The sequence below is a fragment of the Neopsephotus bourkii genome, unplaced genomic scaffold (genome assembly GCF_033783945.1).
Source record: "Neopsephotus bourkii isolate Nb327-2 ecotype Australia unplaced genomic scaffold, CSIRO-AGI_Nbou_v1 NB_1060, whole genome shotgun sequence".
NCBI classification, from domain to species: domain Eukaryota; kingdom Metazoa; phylum Chordata; class Aves; order Psittaciformes; family Psittacidae; genus Neopsephotus; species Neopsephotus bourkii.
Genome location: NW_026901548.1, coordinates 2122091 through 2134316, shown reverse-complemented (window position 1 = coordinate 2134316; position 12226 = coordinate 2122091). Strand labels below are relative to the sequence as shown.

The following is a 12226-nucleotide window of genomic DNA, read 5'->3' as shown; positions in this document are numbered from 1 at the left end:
AAACATTGTATGAATCAGAGAAGGTTGGTAAGACCATCACGAAATAACCTTAAAACACCAAGCTTATCAAGCACTCTCCCATTCTCCTTCCTTAAATCATCATTTTGGCAGATGGTTACCCAACACGTGTGTGTACCAGCAGCTAAAACATATATGGAGGCGCATAGGGTTAGTCTGTAGGCAGCAGGATGGGGAGTCTGGGTTGGGCTTTCAACTCATTCCTTTGAATAAACTGATCTTCGGAGGTTTATTTTCCTTTCCTTCATTTGTTTTTGCAATTGAAAGCTTTGCACGTTACAGTCCCAAACGAAGAACAAGGAGTGACATGACACACAGTTTCAGGGTCACATGCACTTCATACCTGGAGGCACCGTACGTTTGCGTTTGCGTGCTTTTCAAGTGTTTTCACCCAAGAAAACCAAAGGGATAAGAGAAAGAAAAAGAGGGATGGGGGGAAGGTGGGGTGGAGGAAAGGGGAAAAGAAACAGAATAAAGAAAATTAGCATATGAACCAGGCTTAGAGGTGAGCACGGAGCGTAGGCTGAGCCTGCTCAGGTGCGCCCGTGTCACCCTCATGTCACCCTTGGGGACAGGCAGTTGGCACCTCTCACTCTGAAAGCAAATGAGCACCAAAGAGCAGGGAAAATAGGGGGGCCACCAAGAGGCCTTTCATAGGACACCCAAAGCCCTCGGTCCCATCAGCCAGGGGTACCTGAGCTGAGATGATGGCTTGGATGTGCCAGTATTTTAGTGAAGGCCAATATATGAACATAGTTGAGATCAGTAGTGACATAGTGACAATAAACAGCAATTTTTTATCCAGCAAATCCAGTGGCTGATGCAGAACAGGCCATGGTGTCTGGCAGCATTACGAGCTCAAACTATACCTCTACATAAAGCGGCTTTGTGCCTGTTTCAGATTTGGTTCTACTACATTTTGAATTTTGAGATGAAATCCAAGCTTCTCTCAAGGGGCCACCTTATTTTCCCCGCACGAGTGAGACTAACTCTACTGCAGTGATTTGAGTGATGTTCTGGAGACACGTGAGCTCCTCCAAGGCATGTACAATGATTTTCTCATATTGTCATTTTGGAAATGCCTTGGGAAAACAAGTAAGCTCAAGTCACAGGGCTCCTGCTGTGAGGAATAAGCAGCCCAATGTTGAGCAGAAAGGGTGCCAAGGTAGTGATGATTGCAGATCACCCCCTGGCACTCTGGAGGGACATGGGGATACTGCATTCCTCCAGCCCACTTCCTAATCATGCTGCAGCCATCGTTTTAATGCGGCACTGGGCTTGATGTGCTGCTCTGGCTGCACCAGTGCAGAGCTGGCTTTAGTGAAGTGGGTAGGCAAGGATAGATGCACAGTGTGACTGATGGAAGCTGCAGCCAGAACATACAGTTACCCCATTTTTAATGTTTTCCCTAATTAATCTGACTGCATCCAAAATACATTTAACAGAAGCTCACTGCTTTCTTGGTAAAAATATCCAATTTCGCCAAAGAGCTGAATCCATCACTGCATCCATGACTCACTCTCCTAGGTGATGCTCGCTTTACCTGCACACACACAGGAGTTGGGATTTAAAGGTGAAACTGGGACAGCAGAGTAACCTGTGCCTAAGGAAGGCCAAGGTGATGCTGCTGCTTGGGACTGACTCTGGAGCAGCACCCAACCAGTAAAACTGCTGCCACCCTGCTACAGCTTGGTGCTGGCTTTTCATTCAGGAGAGCTGGGCTTTTCACCAAGCTGCATTCCTGTCCTTTTTCCTCCTTAAAGCTTTTATTTAGGCTCTTCTGCAGCTCTTCAACTTTTGTTCCTGTGTCCTAGCTCCATGGGTTCTAACAAGTGGATTAAGCATCAGGTAATTACGCCAGGACATCCTCATGCAGAAGGTGTCACTGTATGTCTGGCTGCGTGGTAAGTTCAGTCTTTCAAAGAGCAGTGAAACCCAGCAAAGTTCACTGAAATCAGCCCCTGGCTTCCCGCAGTTTGCAGTGGACTTTGGACCAGGTGCCATCCTCATCCTCTCCAATAGCTGATCACAGCCAGCGCTGCTAATGTACAGTGAGATGGGGGAGTTTCAATGGGTGAGATTAACACTATCGGAAAACAGCTTTGTTCTGTTTTGTTGGGTGGTTGTTTGGTTTTGGGTTTTGTTTTTATAAGGCAAAATCTTGAAGCTGGTTCATAAATCTCTAGGGGAAAAAAAAAAAAGGCAATCAGACACACACTGGGAATGAATCCAATGGAAACTCACTGACCACAACAACGTGACTAGCTCCTAAAAACACACCAGAAGGGGATGCAGACAGCATGGAGTGCAAAATGAACAACAACGTTTTGCATTTTAGCTTCTGGAGAAGCCTCTGCCTCGATGCCACCAACCATGAGAATGAGCCGGGGGATGCAATGCTTCCCCGCATACCAGGGAGAAGCGAGGCATGGCAGGAGACTGTCTTCATCTCCATGAAGCCCCAAATCCCAAGAGGCTGTGAATTCCCAGGACACTGCTCTAACTTGTGTTGTATCAGCTGAAAAGGCTGCCTGGGGATGATGATGAGTTACCTCTCCTTAAAGCAAGGCAGATGGATGCTGCTAAAACACAGCGGTGCTTTACCAGCATCATCCATCACAGCCACAGTCCTTCCCTACTTGTGTCAACAGATCATAAAAGCACGGCCTGGTTTGGGTTGGAAGGCACCTTAAAGCTCATCCAGTTCCAACCCCCTGCCATGGGCAGGGACACCTTCCACTAGAGCAGCTTGCTCCAAGCTCCATCCAACCGGCCTTTCTCATGATGGATAAATGAAATGCAAGACATGGGAAAATGCTCATTGAATCCTCATTCAGTTTTCTTCCTCTTAGAAAAATAATAAGGAAAGGAAAGAAGGACCCAGGGCAAATGCACCCAGGGAAAGTGGTGGGAGAGAAGTTTGCTGAAAGGCAGAAGGACCATAAGAAACCAACTGGAGCCACAAGGAGAGCCTGAATGGGTGAGAGGAGCTGCACACAGGGCAAGGACGGCGTTTACCTATGATCCAGAGCAGCTCGGAAGGGAGATCTTCACCCTTGGGCACAGCAACTGTCACAACACAACGCAACTACCAGCAGCCGTGGAGAAACAAAGGTGAAAAGAAGAGCATGTACACACACACAGACATGGAAAGAAAAAAAACCAACAGAGAAATTAAAATCAAGTCAAAAAGAAACAGACAAAGCCAACCACAAAGCAAAAAAAACTCCAAAAGAAAAAGCATATACTGGCTCTAGAAATCAACTTTTTTAACCAAAAAATAGGTAATAAACGAAACTGTATAACCAGATAACAAAAATAAATATGGAGACAGTGGTGTCATGAGGAAGGCAGTGGAAGAGGGAGAAGGAGGTACCTGTACATGGGGACGGTGACGGTGCGTTCGTAGTACTGCCAAGTGGAGTGCAGGTCCGTCCGGGACAGGTTGGTGGCATAAAATCTCCAAGCCGCCTATGGAGGGGATCATAGTGGGGCTGTGAACCCGCTATGGGCAGCACTGCCCTTGGTTTATAGCCTTTGGCCAACACTGAGTCCTCCCTCTGCTATGGGATGGGTCTGATCTTCATTTTCCTTGGTTTAATACATGCCAAATCTGGGGTGGTACCATGGTACTCCTGACTACGTGAGCCCAGCTAAAAGTGCTGTAGGTACCAGGCACCCACTGTCAGGTTGAAGTTAGGCATCAAATAAGTTTTGCTGCCCATCAGGGAGTTAAAAAACGTGGAGAGAAAGGAGCAGGGGAATGTAAAATGACTAATTTCATGTCTCCAAGATACACACCAAGACCCACCTTCTGCGCAGGCATCTGTTACCATGAAGAAAATGCTCCCAAATGTAACTTTCTATCAGTATCAATATTCTCTTTGGTGGGGAGGGAGAGGGGGAAAAAGCTGGGTAAAACCAGACTCTCCAAATGCATTTGTCTCACTGTGCTGGGCTGGATTTTGTTCTGTTTCCTACCACATGTTATTTCTCCATGGCTGATTTCCTGGCATCTATTCCCACACAAGACTAGTCACCAGCTGCTGTCTCACACCTTACACACACAGCCCCATTCTTCACCTGCCTGTCTCCTCCCCAGCACATAAAAGACTATTAAACCCCCCCAAAACGTGGTACCCCCAGGTGATCCTCACCTGAATCAGGCCCGCTGCTGGGTTTCGCCTCTTCTCAAAGTGTTTTTGCCGATGCTGCTCTTGAACCTTCAGAGCAAACCCTGAACCCAAGATGCCCTGGGGAAGAGAACAGACATTTGCAGTTAGCAGGGTGTTTGCTAAGCTTTTACTTAAACATTGCAGCCAGCTTTCCCTCCAAAGGTTTGTTCTATTTCTTGCTTCTGAAAGCCAGGAGAAGGCCATCACCCCCAAGAACAGCTTTTGCAGGAGTTTTTGGTTTTGCTTCAATAAATACTTGCGCAAAGCCAAATCTGGAGTTTCCATCTCGTTTGCTCATACACAAAGTGCCCAATCTGTGGGTACTCAGACAGGGTTTCCCCTTTTGTCCCTCTTTTCTTGACTCAAAAAGCACAGAGCTGTTGCAGACAGGAGATCTCTGGATGCTTTGTGTCACTGGATGTGGCTCCAGGGGCTTGGGACAACATGGGCCGAGCTCAACACCCTCCCATCAAGATGCTGCAGCCCCCACTTACAGCAGGAAGGGCGAAGAAGGAGACGCCAATGAGGGTGAACGTAGCCGCCAGCAGCCGCCCATTCCAGGTCTGCGGGTACTTGTCCCCATAGCCGATGGTGGTGAGAGTGATCTGCAGGGAGGAGAACACCACAAAGCCCTTGGTCAGATTTAGAGCTGAACCCACACAGCCAAACTTCTTGCAGCATCAGAGTGTTCAAGGCCAGGTTGGATGGGCTTGGAGCAAGCTGCTCTAGTAGAAGGTGTCCCTGCCCATGGCAGGGGGTTGGAGCTGGATGATGTTTAGGGTCCCTTCCCACCCAAGCCAGCCTACGATGGGCACCTCTGTGGGAAGCAGTGATTTCCCGATGCCCAGGACAGCGCTGCCGCCTTCCTCCTCAATGCACTGAGTTTTCACACCAGTTGGGAGCATTTTCTTGCCTTCAGCGGACACAGAGAGCTGCCAGCTGGTGCAGAGGCTTGCGGCAGCTCGGAGCCTCCCCCGGGAGATGGGGCTGTGCCTTCGGCAGGGGAAGCAAACCGGCACCGTTCCCCCAAATTCCCTTTAGGCTCCTCATGGAGGAAGGCAGAGCTGACTGCGTGCAGAAAGATCTGATGCTGCTCATTCCCGATTTTCCCAGCAGTGTCTATTAGCTGGTCTCCCTATGTAAAAACAGCATATTATGCCAACAGGATGAATTATGGCTGCTTCATGCAACCTAGTTTAGGGATGGGTTTTTTCCCCCCTCCTAAGTATTATTGCAGTGCACCAAAAGGATGCTGGCAAGTTGCTGTGTGTTTTGGGGAAAGAGCAGAGAGTTTTGCTGGGGACAAAGAACCCTTTGAATTTCAAATAGCAGGAAAAGATGCATTTTCCCACTTGTATGGACTGACACAAAACCTGGAGAGGGGCTTTGGACAAGGGCCTGTAGGGACAGACCAAGGGGAATGGCTTGAACCTGCCCGAGGGGAGACTGAGCTGAGCTCTTAGGCAGAAGCTCTTCCCTGTGAGGGTGCTGAGGCGCTGGCACAGGGTGCCCAGAGAAGCTGTGGCTGCCCCATCCCTGGCAGAGCTCAAGGCCAGGTTGGACACAGGGGCTTGGAGCAAGCTGCTCCAGGGGAAGGGGTCCCTGCCTGTGGCAGGGGTTGGAGCTGGAGGAGCTTTAAGGTCCCTTGAACCCAAACCAGTCTATGATTCTATGCTGGGTATCCCCCAGGGCTTCTGAGAGGGTTTGGAGAGCCTGGGATTGGCAGGGGAAGGCAGGGAGAGATGATCTGACTGGGAACATCCTGGATACTTCTGCCCAAACTGGACCCCACTGTGCCAAGTGGAAAGTTGTCCCTATCCCCTAACCTCCACAGACAGAGCCAGCCCCAGGGATGGGAGCTGACACTGTACTGATGTAGCTCTGGAAACCTCATGCATTCAGCTCTGAATAAAAACACTTTTACACAGATGGAAGAACAATCCCAAAGCGCTGTTTAATTGGACCCACTAAAAGCCCTATCAATTAGATGCCAGTTTGCCAAAGTGGTTAGAAAATGCAGCTACATGGCTACTCCTGACTGAAACACAAAGTCAAAGCAATGCTCTCTCCATAATCACTGCAAAGTTGGTTTGCAAACTCTTTCTGATATATAGAGACAAGTACAAGGATTGGATCCACCAAGAGCAGACCAAGGGATGAGTTCCTGAACCTGCAATTTGATTTAGTTTGCTCATCTCTTAACACCTGCCTGTACTGCATCCAGGAGCTGGACAATGACAAAACCTCTTTATCTTAATGGAACTCCCAAGTTTACTCCGAGCTTCTCAACGGCAACACAATCACCTCCGCATCCTGGAACAGGGAGCAGCGATCCTATGCCAAAGGCTCGCATGGACTGGGAAGCAGGAGGGATAAATCTGCCCATGGTTCTCCCAGGACAGAGCTCTAATCCGGGCTGCTGCTTTTTCCTCCCTGTTTATTTTCTAGTTATGTCAAATCAGGCTTTGTTTTTGTATTTGTCATCACCAAGGGCCTTGAAAAGCAATTTACTGCTTCGTTCCCTTTGTTGGAACAGAGGAGCTGCTTGATCAGCCGATTCCACCCCAAGCCTGTTACTGGGATTTGATCAGATCTGGGCTTTTTGCTCCATGCTTTGTAATCAAGGCCAAACCAGCGCCCCAGCGTCGGAGCCGAAGAACAATAACACAAGGAGATTAGAACGTCATTAATTCTCCTTGTTAATGGGGTAATCCAATAATCCACATGCGCACGCACCCCCAGAGCAAACCAGAAGCATCCCCTTTCCTCCTTTGTCAGCAAAGATGTGAGAGGGAAGAGCTTTCAGTGTTGAAGTCTGTCTGGTACGTAGATCCTATTAATTTTATCACATTCATTGCAGTGTCTTTAGCAGGGTGTTACCCAAGGATCGTTTTAAATGATTCAGTTTTAAATACATGTCAAAACCATGAGCAAAGCTTCTGTGGGGTCTTTATCCCACCTGTCTCCACTGTCACGACAGAGCTAAATCCCACGACTGGGAGCACACGAGTTTCCAGCTTCCTTGCGGCTCCAGGCAATTCAAGGAATGGGATCTCTTAACATTTTCTATGAGGTTCATTTAAGAAAAGAGCTAAACGAAGCAGCCTGAAGCCATTTAATAGAAATGTTAACTAATCCCTAAGTTGACTCCCCACATAAGTGATAGAAGATGGAGGGTTAATGGACATTTAATAACCAGCAGCTGCTCTATGAAAATCACTTACCAGACCCCACCAGAGTGCATCTGCGTATGTATCAAAGTGCTCATTTTCTCCTTTCTCGGCCAAATATACCAGGAAAGAGGCCAGAATGAGGCACAGGAAGCCAATATACCAGGCAGTAATCAGCTCCTGCAAGAACATTAAGGAGTAGGAAAGAATAACTGCAGTCTTGGTGCACATCTATCTCCAAACACTGCGTTGCTTGTGGTTGGATCTGAACTTTCCCTGCATTACTTTAGGCTTTGGTTGGAGATGCTAATGCAAAGGGGGCAAACCCCATCATCTAAACACATACAGCAAACAGAGAAGGAAATAGAGTGGTAACAGCTTCATTATTTTGAGGTGTGGAACTGAGGCTAAACAAAAAATAATCCAGTTTCTCCAAGGAAGAGGTGAAAACTGAAATGGGAACCCCCAAATCCCTCAGGACTCTGCTTAGGGCAGGTCCCTCCCACTGACTGGGGAGAAGCTACATAGCTGGGATATGGGTACAATATATCCCCAATTTCAGGGAAGCTTTAAGCAGAATTCACAGGATTTTAGGATGAAGTTAATGCAAGGATGAGCAAAAAACACCCACAAATTCCCTGTGATTTTTACATAGCTCTGGATGAGCTGGCAAAGCTTTTCAGGGGGAAAAGTGCAGGAAACAGGAGAAATGTGAAATTCCTACGTTTGGCAGCAGGAAACAAAACAATCAACAAACTCCTCCCAATCCAAAGAAAGGGCAAGATGCCTTCCATTGGGAAGAGGCACTCAGTGTGTCTGTGAGAGGCTGCTGCTCGCAGGATGGGCTTTCAGATACTCATCCACTTTGAAGTGCATCCTGGACAAAGAGCTCACAACACCATATGTGCTTAATGAGGCTGCTGCTAATTGCTGACTCTGAAATGAGCTCTATCAGTGTGCAGGTGGTCTCTACATTCAAGATATTCCCTTCAAACAACTCGACATCTCTCCCTTCTCTCCTTTACATAAGCTCCATCAAACCTTAGGTATCTGACTTTGCATTGCTCCCCATGTTACCTACAGCATCTTTCCAAACCCCCCAGGCCTGAGAGATGTTTGGGGTGAAGAAGTGAACCAAAGCAGTGAAAAACATGCAGAGCAACTCAATGTCATTGCTGGGGACTCACCTTGCTGTGCGCGTAGACCACAGAGCCCAGGAGCTTCCATGTGCCGCCCCTGCGGTCCATGCGGATCATGCGCAGGATCTGCAGGAACCTCAAACTCCTGAGTGCTGAGGTGGCAAAGACGTTCCCCTGGGACCCTGCCGCCAGCACGGCGATGGATGCGATCAGCACCATGATGTCTGCACAAAGAGAGGGCATCGAAAGCTCAAGGAATGCTGCCGAACCCCTAACAAATGGGATGGCAACTGCTACTGCCACTGGCAGCTTAAGGCTCTGCATTGAAGAGATCTTGTGTCAGTCACAACTTGTGCTGGAAGGACATAGCATCACTCTTAGCCTGGATGTGAAAGGAGCCACTGCACACATTATGGATGTTCTGGTTTCCTTCTCTACACTCATTCCATATGATTGTTTATTCCATAAAAATGGGAATGATGAGTGTCAAATACTGCAAAGCCTGATTTTTTTACATGATTCAGTGTTAACACTGTTAAACTGGATTAAATCATTGCAAAATGCATACTCGTTTTTATCAGCTTCAGAGCTGTCCATAGATGGGAATTCCCCCATCTAAATTGGGAATTAAAATCTAGAGGTCCACTATAGCATCACAGAGTGCTCAAGGACAAAGGAAGTCGAACAAAAAAAAGCCTTAATCTATGTATCTTACATTCAAAAAGATCCTGTAAACTCCCTCTTTCCCTAGTTTTCTGTGCAAGTTTCATAACAGTGTTTTTGTGTGGAATAAGCTAAAATCATGCATATGACCACTGCCAGCTCTGGACATCCAAAAGCAAGCTCCATAGGGAACGGCACAGCCTGCCTGCCTGCCCATTCCTTACCCCATTACAAAGAACTGCTGTGCACAGATGGCCCCTCTCACAAGAGGATCACCAAGTACATTCCAAACAAGAATTAATTAAGTCTCATAACTCCCTTGTGGGGCAGCTCATCAGCACCAGGGAAGGCAAAGTGAGATGCACACAGATGTCAGCGGCTTGTGAGAGATCCAATGGTGAGGTTGGAATCAGGATTGCATCATCTCAGCTCCTACACTCAGCTTCTGCTGGGGGAATCCCTCCCCATGGCTGTGGGCAGTTGCCAGCGATGCCTGGTGTACAACAAAGAGCATCCGCAGCTTTAATATTGGATGCTGCTTGACATCAACGTGCTTTTCAGTTGGGATCAGTGCTTTGCCATTGAAGATAAACGCAGATAAAAGGGAAAGTTTGGGAAGAAGGAAAAGTTTGGGAAGAAGGAAAAGTTCGGGAAGAAGGAAAAGTTTGGGAAGAAGGAAAAGTTCGGGAAGAAGGGTTTTAAAGGCTCCTTCAGAGTATTCCCAGTTTATCTTACCGATGACACAGAAAGGCTTGCGGGCAAACTTTAACCTTCCCCTCCAGCCCCGGTATCGGCAGCAGCAGCCGGCGGCCCAGATCCTCACGAAGTATTCCACCCCGAACACCACAATGGTGACAATTTCCTGCAAGGGAGACAGTGCTGTTAGGGGAGAAAGGTGCACCATGAGGAGCAGGCTCCAAAACTGAGCACAGACCCATTGCCTGGCCTCCAAATGCCTCAAAACACATCACAGAGCTGTCTGGACCATTAGAGAGCCCAGGCTTGGATCACTGTCAGCTCTTTGCTGTTGTGCCTCCCATCACCTTCCCCTAGGGTGGTGGGAGGTACTGCACATTGTAGCCACGAACTAGAGCTTTACACCCTCCCATACTGTTTGAGGAGTACCTGGTATCTCCTCATCATTAACCTCCAGGACTTAACTAGGTTAATGCTGAGCAGCAAGGGGAAGACCAGAGATGGGATTCACCGACTGCTCCATCCTAAGACTCTTGGCAGGGGATTTGAGCTTTTTCCCTGTAAAATCAGCCTGGTTGTCCCTGTGTGCTGGCCTGTCTGGTGTAAGAGTGTGTAGATCCTCTACCCCTCAATGCCCAGCAAGCACACTGATGCTGTGCATCACAGCTCCTTCCATCACCATCCAAACACCCTCTGCATGCTCCCTTCCCTCCAACCTCTTTATAGCAGCTCCTGCCCCAGCTTTCATGTGTCAAACCTGACGAAGCCCTAATTAGTCTGCAGCACCTTTTGATGTCAATGTAGGGCAGGGGCTGAGGAAGAGGAAGACAGACAAAAGCAAAGGGGACACGTGGATCTGGCAGCCTGGCAGTGTGTGCAGGAGCTCTGCTGGCTCCCAATGGCAGGAGCCACGTTGCCAGTGTGAGGGATGCCAGGCTATTTAAGGAACTAAACTCTGCAGCTTGAGGATCAAATAGTTGCAGGGATGCTGTAGTGTGGGAGAGGAGGCAGCTACACAAGCTGCTCCCTAAGGAGAGCATCCGTAGCTTTAATATTGGAAGCTGCTTGACATCAAAGTGCTTTTCAGTTGGGATCAGTATTTTGCCATTGTAGATAAATGCAGATTAAAAGAAAAAGCTTCGGAAGAAGGGTTTAAGGGCTCCTGAAAAATATCTTTAGTTTATTCCTGATTCCTCCTTTTCACATTTTTCCTATTACTTCCCTACAAGTACCAGTGGTCCCCTTCTCACAAGCAACAGTTCAAATTCTTGCCTCAGTCAAACACCCCCAACCTCACGTTTTTGTGCTGTTTTGAGTTGGTTTTAATGCCTCACTGAAGGCTTCATTTGCAACCTCGCACTTACCAGGATGTAAAGGGCCCCTTCTGAGCTGTTCTGGTACTCATCAATGGTCGAAAAGACTGACAGCACCAGGCAGGAGAACACTAGTAGAAAACTACATGATACAAGAGAGAGACAGAGAGAGACCATCAGCCTTCAGGGCAGGAACTTCTCATACTTCAGTCTAGTCCAGAGAGCATTTATGGACATATTTCTCCAGGGGTATTTACTGTGATGCTGCTACAACGCTATGTAAAATGGGGAAGTCCCTGGGTTTACTATCTGGAAGGGTTCAGTGTGGATGGACCCACTGGACTGTTCCCAGTTTGGCAGGTTCCGATTCAATTCCTGTCCCAGCTGGCAGCTCTGACAGCATCTGATATTATTTCCCCAAGGAACCATCAGCTCTTCCTGCAGCATGCATTCCACCAGCATGCAAACAAGCAAGGCTATTTATTAATGTGATAACAGCCGACTCGACTGCTTGATGAGCAGGAGCACAGGCTCAAAACAAGCTCCACTGGTGCTCTGTGGATGCATTTGCATCCACCACTGCCTACATGGGAATTACAGGGTCATAGAGTGGAAGGGACCTTAATGCTCATCCAGCGTCACCAGGGATGAGGCAGCCACAGCTTCTCTGGGCACCCTGTGCCAGTGCCTCAGCACCCTCACAGGGAAGAGCTTCTGCCTAAGAGCTCAGCTCAGTCTCCCCTCTGGCAGGTTAAAGCCATTCCCCTTTGTTCCCCTTGGAATGGGCACTGCATTTCCCATCCATAGCAGGGTATTTTGGGGTGGATTTAGTGTTCCTTTCTTAGACAGGTACTCCAGATTAACCCCTTACAGCCTGGAATGGCTGTTGACTTTCAGACTTGCTGTAGTATCACTGGGAGGTGGATCATTGTCACTCTGCTTTTCTGTGGCCAGACATGGGACATGGCTGAGGTTTGATCCAGTCCAAGGGATGGGATCTTGATGCTGTTGGTGTCTTAGTCTGAAGCCAGAGGGAACCCAGCTTTGGTATC

General features: G+C 48.2%; 1 protein-coding gene across 19 annotated transcripts in view; it reads right to left on the bottom strand.

Moving 5' to 3' along the window:
* Positions 1-12226, bottom strand: part of KCNQ2 (potassium voltage-gated channel subfamily Q member 2) — a 64644-nt gene that overhangs the window by 31551 nt on the left and 20867 nt on the right. For 11 of the 19 annotated variants that reach the window (XM_061361560.1, XM_061361544.1, XM_061361545.1 and 8 more), the window contains exons 2-9: positions 11226-11316; positions 9901-10027; positions 8551-8726; positions 7418-7543; positions 4688-4798; positions 4176-4271; positions 3395-3489; positions 362-391 (exon numbers count right to left, since the gene is read on the bottom strand). In XM_061361560.1, coding sequence (XP_061217544.1) covers positions 362-391; positions 3395-3489; positions 4176-4271; positions 4688-4798; positions 7418-7543; positions 8551-8726; positions 9901-10027; positions 11226-11316 — 852 coding nt within the window. Of the gene's footprint in view, positions 1-361; positions 392-1271; positions 3107-3394; positions 3490-4175; positions 4272-4687; positions 4799-7417; positions 7544-8550; positions 8727-9900; positions 10028-11225; positions 11317-12226 lie in introns of those variants that run through there. The other 8 variants (XM_061361546.1, XM_061361562.1, XM_061361552.1 and 5 more) reach the window with 2 other exon arrangements.